General features: G+C 44.9%; 1 protein-coding gene across 1 annotated transcript; it reads right to left on the reverse strand.

The window, feature by feature from the left end:
* Nucleotides 1–334: 334 nt before the first annotated feature.
* thoc6 (THO complex 6) lies at nt 335–5,360 on the reverse strand. The gene is made up of 13 exons (XM_063472573.1): nt 4,876–5,360; nt 4,241–4,332; nt 4,088–4,152; nt 3,227–3,330; nt 3,109–3,146; nt 2,989–3,037; nt 2,531–2,602; nt 2,064–2,166; nt 1,629–1,678; nt 1,471–1,533; nt 1,010–1,120; nt 799–927; nt 335–444 (listed from the first exon to the last, which is right to left on the reverse strand). Exons 1-13 carry the CDS (start codon nt 4,888–4,890, stop codon nt 364–366), a joined length of 972 nt encoding a protein of 323 aa, XP_063328643.1. The 5' UTR covers nt 4,891–5,360; the 3' UTR covers nt 335–363.
* Between the last annotated feature and the right edge of the window lie 5,878 nt (nt 5,361–11,238).

The raw sequence follows: 11,238 nt of genomic DNA on the forward strand, positions 1-11,238 counted from the left end.
CAGCAGAGTGTGCGTGTGTGCTGTGTTAAAGTTTATTTAAAAGCTTTCATAGGAGCGTCACAGCGCTGTTTAGCACCAATAAACACTTTCATGAGCGCACACCTGTGATCAGAACATCACCAAAGTTCAATTGTTCATCGCAGGGTGGGCTCTTTGCTGGTTGGTTTAACCAATCAGAGCTCAGCTGGAGAAGAACAGTGAAGCGTGGTGTGCTTTTATTTTCATACGTTTATTCTTTGTCAAAGAAGCTCACAGACAGCTGATACAAAACGCCCAAAAATGTCAGAAATGAATAAAAATATGGAAAATGTGAACAGACAGTTCAGTGGGGGGGGGGGGGGGGGTCTCATGAAGTTCGGAGGTTCAGAATCTGAGGGAGAAGGCTCTGTAGGACAGGTTGGTGAACACGTCGATACGGTCGCTGCCGCCGCCGACCGTCAGCACCTGAAACACACACGACACGTTCACTAACACACTGGAAACAAAAACCTGACGTTGCTCTGTCTTCATTCACATCCTCTCTCTTCTGGCCACACCCCTTGCTGACTTTACTTTTAATCTGTTGGTTGTTCTGGTTGTCTTCTCCAGCTTTAACCAATCAGCACTGAGCCACATTGTACTGTCCCGCCGTGTTTGCACACGCTCAGTTTATCATGGCTCAGGTCTGATATGTGGACTTTTGAAATCGGATTTTGAACCAGCGATCTGTGAAACGCGTTAAACTTCACTCATGAACCTGTCGTGTCATGTGACCTCCGTGTTTGCGTGACGATGTGCGTGCTGCATTCAGGGTCTCACCCGGTGCTCGGTGCTGTTGTTGTTGAGCTGCAGCGTGTTCAGGCTCTGTGGCGTGCAGGGAATCTGAGCTTTGACCTCGCCGCTCAGCAGGCAGTGCGACACGAACGCACCTTCACCCACCGTTAGGATCTACAGGAATTGCATCACAGGAAGTGAACCAGAGCGAGCACCAGCACAGATGGACAAACACTGACTGAAGCGTCTTCCTCACCAAGTCCTGGTGGAAGGTGGCCTGTCGTTGGCACCCGCTCAGGTTAAAGATGGAGGTCGGTGACAGCGAGCGGAGGTGCCACAGAGACAGAGACGGTCCGCCGCCGCACAGCTGTGGGAACAGGAAGTCAGACATGTTCAGAATCTTGCACATCTGGAATCAAAGGAAACATCTGTAAAACAACAAACCTCAGAACAAGAACGAAGGAGAACGTTTCATCTCGCAGTTTAACATCACCTGAACTCACCTGGAGTCCATCACCTGTTTCTAACACAGCAGCAACACGACTCCTCACAGACTAAAGTCAGAGTCTGACTCAAAAATAAGGAAGACTTTCATCTTTAGAGGTTTTAACGGTTAAAGCTGTGATCAAAGATCAAAGATGACATCATTTTCATCAAAGTGAACTTTGATGGAAGGAGGGGGAGGAGTCACAGCGATGCAAGGAAACGTTTTCTCACCATCCAGTCGGAGTCGGTGGTCACGCAGCTGATCCATTTACCGTACTGAGGACGCGCACACACCTGAAACACACACACACACACACACCTCTGTTTATCCTCAGATAAACAGGAAATGACATCATCACAGGAAGTCTGCGACGCTTTCTGGCACTCACCTCGTACTTGTAGACCTCGATGCAGTGAACGCACTGACCCGTCCTGCTGTCTGCAACAGCAACACATCACCTTCATCATTACCTCCATCACCATAATCCTCATCGTCACTAATATCACCAACATTATCATCCTCATCATCCTCACCATCATCATCATCATCATCCTCCTCACTAGGGCTGGGTGATATGGCCTAAAATCCATATTGCGGTATAATTTGAAGCATGTGCGGTAACGATATATAGGCGCAGCTTGATGACATCATCAACATGGGCTATCATGGTAGAGCGGTATAGTCAAAACCCCACGTTGGCCAAATTCATATCGTTTCTACCGTATATTGTTTATACCACCCACCCCTACTCCTCACCACCATCTTCCCCCACATCTTCACCATCATCATCCTCCTGACAGCCCCATGTTTCCTGTGAACTCACCCCACACCCTCACTGCTCCGTCCTCTCCCCCCGACAGGATCTCCGCCTCCCTCTCTCTTACAGTCACGCAGTGGACGTAGTCCGAGTGACCCTGAAGGACCGTCTGAAGACAAAACACAAACCTGTCACCATGGAAACACAGAACTCCCCCAACAGACGCTGCCATGAAAATCAGATTGAACAGGTGTGAAACAGTTCAGTGCACACACGGACGTCCAGGTATAAAAACTGCAGTTCCTCTGACATCCAGCAGAGGCTCCAGCAGTGAGTCGTTCCCCACGGACTCACACGTTAACAGCAGAAGTCATCATTTACACACACACACACACACACACACACACACACACACACACACACACACACACACACACACACACAGACACGGATGACAGCGACATGCTGTAAGGGGGAAAAATACCTCAGCGGTTATAACATAAAACATGGAGTCAACTTTGTTCCCCACTCACCTTGAACACACCGTTTTCCAGGTCCATGACATGGATGTTGTTATCGCCTCCTCCAACCACCAGGCTGTTATCCTGACACACAAACACAACTCCTCATTACACATCGGAGCGACACGTCCGACAGAAAGACAACTATCCTCATTATCATCAGAGAAAAGGCCCAAAAATGGAACTAGCCCCCAACTGCACGCTCCATCCCTTCTAAACACAAAAAATTAAACAACATTCAAACTTAAAACAGAGTGAAAAGTAAAAAGAAGTCAGAATAATAAAAGGACCTCAATAAAACATACAAAAACAAAGGGGTTTAGTAAATCGGTGGCTCTGACGACGAGGATGATGAGGAGGATATTCTTCATACTGTCACAGGTTTGTGTTTTATTTCAGGTTCGAGTGTTTTCTGTTCCAGCTTTAACGCGATGAAGAAAAGCAGAGCAGAGAGGTGGAGGTGTACTCACTCTGGGGTTAATGGTCATGGAGTTGATCTCTGGGATCTCCAGGCTGGATCTGTAAGGAGACAGCAGATGCGTGAGTGAGGAAGCAGACAGGAAGCAGACAGGAGGAAGACTGGTTCTCACTTGTAGTTCGGTCTTCGGGTCCACAGAGGTTTGACGTTCTGAGGAAGCAGAGACACAAAAATCAGGCAAACTCGTTTTTCCTCTCCATCTATGTGTCCCTGAAGACGTTCCAGGTTACCTTCTTGGTGAGCTCGCTCCAGCTCCAGGCGCTGATCTCGCCATTTCCCGCGCTCAGCAGGTGGCAGTCAGTGGACAGAAGGGAAAAGACCGGCCCCTCATGAGCTGCAGGACAAAAAGACCAAAAAGGAATCTGTGAGGACAGTGTGTCCAAAATCAACACGGACACAATAAACGGCCACTAAAGTCCCAATGAAACCATAACTCCCCACAGAGCTGCAAATAAAAAATCACAATAAAATGAGCCTCAAAAATATTGACTCACAAACACACCTGGAACTCCACCTGGTGGTGCAAACAGGAACTACAGCATTATTTCTGCAGTGTGCCATATTTTTACCTCACAGTGGATCACAGAGGTCAGATTACTGTTAGTGAGCTGCGTCGAGCTTAGACTCAAAGGTTTCTCTTTCTACCTGTCCAAATCACCATGGTAACCGATGCTGAAGCCATCACCTGGTCAGGCACAGGCTAAATCCAGAGTTTTGGTTTAAAATCAGCTGGAACCTTCACGCTTTCACTGATTCTTTATTTCCAGCGTTTTTTCAACATGACGCAGATGTTTGTCACCAAACACACTGACGCTTTAGCGCCTCACAAGAGCATCCAGTGTGACGGGACGTTTAGCGCCCGTGTGCAGGAAACAGACAAATGTTTGGATCTATCAACAAACAAAAGGCTGGAAAGGTGAGTGTGTTTTCATGTGAGTGAGCTCAGACGTCCTGGGTTCTAATCACGTTGTTATTTTTTATGCCACTGTTCGAGTCTGCAGGTGTAAAACACCAGCAGGCACGCCTGTGACGCCCTCGCCATACTGCAGAGGCTTGGTGGGTTTAGGGTGACCTTTGGCCCGAACACTCACCTGTGAAGGTCAGAACAGGTTTCTGGTTGAGCGTGGTGGCGTCTGGACTCAGAGCTGCAGACAAACTGAAAAAAAACAGCAGTGACAAATGAGAGGTGTGGCCCTTCAGTGCGAGTGAGCGCAGGCGAGTGGAACCAGGTGCGTTTGACTCACCTGAACACTGCGATCTCGCCGTAGTTGTTTCCAGCTGCCAGGAAGCGACCGCAGGGAGAGAAACTCTGAGAGAACACGGACATGTGCAGCAGCTGCAGACACAGACAGGTGCGTTAGTCCAAGCGCCACAACACAGGTGAACGGCCACACCTGTGCAGGGACATCTGGGACACTTAAAGTTACCACGTGCTGCAGGACATTCAGTCATGTGACGTCACCTTTATTCACCTGAGTGTAAACATTCCGATCAGCTTTAAATAAACAGTTTGTGAATAAACGTGCATGTATCTATAAACAGATGACTCGGAACAAAGGTTGACATTAATACTGATCACTTCCGGTCAGTAAATCTATCGCACATCACATTCACCTCAACGTGAAACTTTTTAAAAAGCGACTAAAATTTAAATTCTTTAAATGTTAGTTTAAGACTCGAATTTAAATTCAGTGGAATTTTTAACGGGGTTCGTTTTGAGTTTGTTTGTTTGTAAAACAGAGAAAACCTGGAAGTAATCCGAGCTCGTTCACTTCTTTGTTGGCGTTTCTATCGTTCAGCACGAAGCTCGCTTTACTCTCAAACATCAGCCGGTTTCTCTATTTCCTGTTTCCGGTGAGATAAACGGAGTAAGCCTCACCTCCACGGGACCCATGCCGCTCCCACAAACACACCGAGCTCCTTTAAAACGAACACGGCACAAACACCGAAACAGAAGCAAAGGAACCAAAACTTAAACAGAGGAGGGAAAGAGCGGACCGGGGCGAGGGAATATGACGTCACCAACACCAGCCCCGAGGATTCTGGGAGATGTAGTGTAGAAGCGACAAGACTCTTCTTTTCCTCAGCGGCTCGTCCTCCTCTGCACGTCCTCCTTCACTGCATCCACGAAGTTTGTCTGAGCTCTTCCTCTTCTCTTCCTGCCATCAGCTTAATCATCATCCTCCCTCCTCTGCACACATGCAGACTGTCTCAACCTCCCTCCTTCCTCCTGCAGATCACAGAGTCGCCTGCCTGGCCTCATCAGCCATTCCGTCGATCAGTGCTGCAAACAAGCAGGAGCTCAGAGCAGATCCCTGATGTACTCCCACCTCCACCTTCAACCGCCTCACCGCTGTCCTCATACGTATGCTGCACCACCCTCACATACTCCTTCATGGTTCCTCGTGCAGTACCGTCAATCATCTGCTTCCTCTGATCCACAAACACACAGAAGCTCCTTCTCATCTACATTTCTCCATCAGGTCTAACGTCACAACTCTTCCTCAGCATAAAGCCACACTGCTGCTCGACGATCATCACCTGTCTTCTTAACCTAGCTTCAACATCTGTGTTGCACATGTTGGTGGTGTGGCTCACCAGCGTCATCCTCTCTCCTAGACTTCTCCACACCCGCAAAGGTACACTGTACTGCCAAAAGTATTCACTCGCCCATCCAAATCATTAAATTCAGGTGTCCCAGTCACCTCCATGACCTCCATGACCGCAGGTGTTTAAAGTCAGCAGTTAGGCATGCAGAAAGAATGTGTAGAAGCATGGCTCGCTCTCAGGAGCTCAGGGAACTCCGTCGTGGCGCTATCATAGGATGCCTCCTGTGCAACAGGTCCAGCTGTAGAATTTCTTCACAACTTAACATTCCACAGTCAGCTGTTAATGGAATTATAACAAACTGGAAACAACTGGGAACTGGGAACGCCAGCAGCTCAGCTATGAAGTGGTCGACCGTGGTATGAGGATGCGAGGCGAAGAGTGCACAAAGGTCGCTGACTCTGCAGAGTACGTTACTACAGACCTCCAAACCTCACGTGGCCTTCAGCTGAGCTCAACAACAGTGCGTAGAGAGCTTTTTGGAATGGGTTTCCATGGCGACCAGCTGCATACAAGCATTGCATCATCAAGTGTTTAATGCAGTGGTGTAAACCACGCCACTACTGGACTCTAGAACAATTGCGGCGTGTTCGCCGGACTGACCAATCACGCTTCTCCATCTGGCGATCTGATGGACGAGTCTGGCGGTTGCCAGGACAACGGTACTTGTCTGACTGCACTGTGTAAAGTTTGGTAGAGGGGGGTTATGGTGTGGGGTGTTCTTCTGGAGTCTTCGTGCTTCAGCAGACCGAGACACTGTGGACACCTTCATGTTCCCAGTATGTGGGAACAGTGTGGGGATGGCTGCACACCAGTGCACAAAGAAAAGTCCACAAAGACATGGACGAGCCGGTTTGGTGTGGGAGGACCGGACCGGCCTGCGCAGAGTCCTGACCTCAGCCTGATCCAACACCTTTGGGACCAATCAGAGCGGAGACTGTGAGCCAGGCCTTCTCCTCCAACATCAGTGTGACCTCACAAATGTGCTTCTGGAAGAATGATCAACACTCCCCATAAACACTCCTGAACCTGAGGAAATCCTTCCAGGAGGCGTACAGCTGAACACGGTGGGCCGACATCATATTCACTGGAGTTCATGGCAGAACGGTGGATCTCATCTGGACCAGTCGCCTTTCCACTCTCCACCCTCGTCTTAGCTGCTCTCAAAATTATCATAGTTTTATACTCTCAAATGATTTTTTATTTTTATTTCATTTTGAGTTTGTAATTTGCTTTAGTTTCCAGAGCACATTTTCTTGTTTCGGTTTGGTTCAGTTCACAGCACAAAAAATCATCGGCTGCCCCCTCCCCTCCTTGTCTGCTGTCTACAACTCCCGTTGTCTCAGCAGGGCCAGAAACATCTCAAAGGACACTACCCCCCGGCTACCATCTTTTCAACCTACTGCCCTCTGGCAGGCGCTTCAAATCCATTCAGGCCAGAACAAACAGACTCGGGGAAGGCTTCTTCCCCAAAGCTATCACCATACTCAACTCAAACTTGCACACAAGGGCGTAGATTTGGCATGGACGGAAGGGACGTGTCACCACCAATAATTTGATCTCTTCGAGTAAAGAAAAACAAAACCGATAGAAAGAAAAAAAAACGATCTGTCAACGTCTCATTCACCCAGCGGTGCAGAAAGAGTTCAATTACGTTCTCTACTGGAGTCCTACCTCATGTGACAAATATGGCCAATGTGATTGGCTGTGCCTTTCAGGGCGCTCTGTTTAGTTTTAGCAGCGGCAAGCCTGCGCTGCGAGGAGGAGAGGGGGACGGCAGCAAAAAGGAAGAACCTGGATATAAGAAAGTATTTTTCAAAGAAACCTGTAAGTTAGGGCTGGGCCATATCATACCGTTCACGGTAACACCGGTATTATGTTGGGCAACGATAAGAAAATGAAATATGGCGATATAATATGGGTAAAACGCGCATGCGCAGTGCCTTGAAAAAGCATGGCGGCGACGGATAATGAGAAGGGCGAAAGCGGATCGTTGAACGAAACAGATGAACCAGAACTGGTTTGTAAAAATGCTGCAACTTCAGTGGTGTGGAACTGGTTTAGCTTTCGTCCGTCAGATACACAACAAAGCACTATTTTTGGTAGAGCATGCTAGCGGGCCGTCGTTATTACCGTGTTTTTTGGAAAATACAGCACACTTAAAATCAATCCTTTGATTTTTCTGAAAACCGACAGTGCCCCTTATAATCCCGTGTGCCTTATGTATGAATTCTGGTTGTGTTTACTGACCTCGAAACGATTTTATGTGCTACACGGCGCTCGAAAATCTGTCAAATGTTTTAGTACGACTTTGTTGGAGCATTACGGCTATCGTAGGCAGGAGCCTCGCGGAGTGATACGTGCTGTGCTTCAACATAATATTACCGTATTGTGTGTGTATAACCTCTTTTTAAGTTTGTGGATATTATACATGGTTATGCTGAGGATATGTCGGCCAGTTTCCACTGGAAATGCCTTTTGGTTAAACTGTCAGCAGGAATTTGCATTTGCACTGTTACATTTTTATATAACTTTAATGCACATAAAAAACAGCTGCTTGTTTAAGTGAAAATACATTGATGTTTTTGGGGGGTTTTTGCACTAATAAAGTTGTGGAGTTGTAAAGTATTTTTTCTAGTGTCAATTATATCGTCAGTTATATCGTTATCGCAAATTTTCAAATGTATATTGTGATAAATATTTTTGATCATATCGCCCTGCTCTACTGTAAGTCACTTAAAGTCAAGTTCACTCATAAAATGTGTTCGTCATAATAACGTTACAGGCTATGCTCGGCTTTGGCCCACATCAGTCTAAAATTGTATGTAACCATAAATAACGTGTTTTGGAAACTAACTGCACAACAGGCAGCACTGTTAGTTCTCTCAGTCTCAGAGCAGCATTTCTAATTTTGATTGAAACTGTCAGAGAAAACGGAGCCTCGAGCAAGCCAGGATATTAGTTTACAGAGGCTGTTAAAATTATATGTCTAACGTTAAAATGTTGGTGACACAATAATTTCATCCTAATGGCACTGACATATTCATAGGGTTAATTTTTGAGACAAAATATCACGAGGTAGTCATGATTTTGCAAATATTCCACCTTGTAGTGCAGTTTGCACAAATTGTTTAAAAATGCACTCACCCTACAAACATTACTGATGAGTCAAGATCTGCACAAACTGACAGAAACACTGAAGCAGCTCCACATTTTATTCTTATTGTCATGTATGTCCTATTTGTCAGCTGACAGAAGAACCAACACAAAGCTCAGAGAGTGATGGTGACACAAGATCACAGGTGAAATTGGATGATGAGTTGGTGGATCATTACTGTATTTGAAGCACATGTGACTGCATGTATTTGGAATGTCTCACTGTCATTTATCAGGTGACAGAGGCAGCTCTGCCATGTTGTAGCTCAGACAGAGGTGAAGAGGCGAGGTCACAGGTGACTGACTGATGATGTGGTGCTATAGATTAACGAGAGGAGAAGGTATGTGTTTGGCTGCTTCACATAGAGGACATTGAGTTGTTGTGTGGGGCACCAGTAGTCCATGTCTGTTGCTGTAACAGTAGTTCACGTTTAGAGTAAAAAATCCCAGCTCACTGGTTTGATAGGAGCAATAGTGCCTAAAATGTTGCATCATTTTGCTGAGAGATCTTTTACTTTGTGGTAATCTTAGATGAGTAGTTTTATGGACAAAAACCACCAGGTCACTGAGTGTTCCCTTAGTGCTAATGTATCAGAGATGTTGGTGGACTATAACTGAAGTAATGTTGTTAAGTCCTTAAAGTCATATTCTTTTATTGTCATGACTGTATTTGAAGCTATTTTTATTTTTGTATGATACCTGATTTATATGGAATATGGCTGAAGTAAACTAAACTCTAAAATACTTAGACATTTATTTAATAGTAATTTAACATTATATAATTCACATATAAAACTATGAATTGTAATTTTAAATGGTTTAAAAGCATGTAGAATAGCATATGTAGGCAAGTATATTTCTCCTTTTTTATCAAGAAGCAAAAACAAAAAGGAAAAAAAAAGAAACAGGGCAGGGTTCGGTGGTTGAATCATCCGTCCCCACCAACGCCAAAACCAAATCTATGCCCTTGCTTGCACACAAGTAATCTGCACTGAAATATCATCAGTTCTCTGCCTGTCTGTCTCTGTCATCAAGTACTGTACTGTGTATTTATATTTATATTAAGTGCATAGTTAAATTATTGTATAGTTTTTATAATGTGCTAAAGCATTTGTGCACTTTTATAGCGCTGTTTCTAATCTCATCATACTATGTATAATGACAATAAAGGCTTTCAATTCAATTAAAGTTTGTCTTACTTTTAGTCTTTCTAAGTAACATTATTGGCATGAGTCAGTGCAGGTATTAAAATAAAACAGGACTTGCATGTTTTTTACCTCAACGTGAGGTAAAAAACATGCAAGTCTTACAACTTTGGATGTAGAGTGAAACCAGTCGGGACAGAATTCATTGCAATATTTACATAATAAATAACATTTCCTCTTCACCAACCTTTCCTCTCTATTATTATTTTATTTTGTTTTATTTTGTTTTGCAAGTTTACAAAGAGAATTCAATTTTTACTTGAGTTGATTAAAATGATTTTTCACACTTGGCTTCAGTTAGCTGTGATAACCTCGGCTGACCTCACTTCCTCCATCCTGCACTCTTGCTTCATCCATCAGCTCCACACAGAGCACAGGTGCTCGTTAACCTGACCATCTCATCTTTACGAGGTGCATGTTTGCTCTGACATCAGATGGACTTCCTGATAAAACCCTCCCAGTTTATCTGAACCAGGACTACACTGGCTTGTGGTCCCCATGTGGCTGGGTTAATAATAGACATTGTGATATTATGAAAATAATAAATATAAGACAACAAAAGGGAGATAAACAGTATTCAATCTTCATAATGTGGGAAATTTTGTACAAAAAAGGGAAAAAGTGCTGATAAAATGTTGTTTCAGTTTAAAACATTTTGGTTTTTGCCACCATCTCACCAGCGCAGCTGAAACATGTCGATTAGATCTGATTAGACTTTTATTGTGAAGTATTACTTGATGGGACTTTTGGGATTACTTTATATTCTTTTATTTTGGTATAAGTTTGTTTTTTCTGATTGTTCCTGCAGGGACTCGTCTGATCCTCGTGCTCTGCAGATCAATATGTTTATTGATTTCATGACGTTTTATTGGTGCTTCATGGAGCTGTTGTATAACTTTAACGAAGGACCTCCTCAGAGTCTGTGAGGGGAGAGCTGCTGGCCCACTTCATTCGGATCGCATTAATGCTCCATCTTAAAATGACGACTCGACACTGGTTTGTTTATTAGAACTTTGACACCAAAGCATCGGTGCTGTCCGATGTTGTGTTTTTATGAAGGATCTGCAGGACAAACACAGTTTGTGTGAAATGTGAGCATGCTCTTACTGAAGGGAGTCAGCTCCTGGGTGGACTCAGAGATTCAGAATCATCTGTATACCCCAGAGACACAACATCTGAGCTACAATGTATGAATGATTGAAAATGATGTGCTGTACCGAGAAGGCTGGTTTAGACTTCTTTGTCCATCCCTGTTGTGGGAGACAATCAGCAAT

The sequence above is a fragment of the Pelmatolapia mariae genome, linkage group LG4 (assembly GCF_036321145.2).
Source record: "Pelmatolapia mariae isolate MD_Pm_ZW linkage group LG4, Pm_UMD_F_2, whole genome shotgun sequence".
NCBI classification, from domain to species: Eukaryota; Metazoa; Chordata; class Actinopteri; order Cichliformes; family Cichlidae; genus Pelmatolapia; species Pelmatolapia mariae.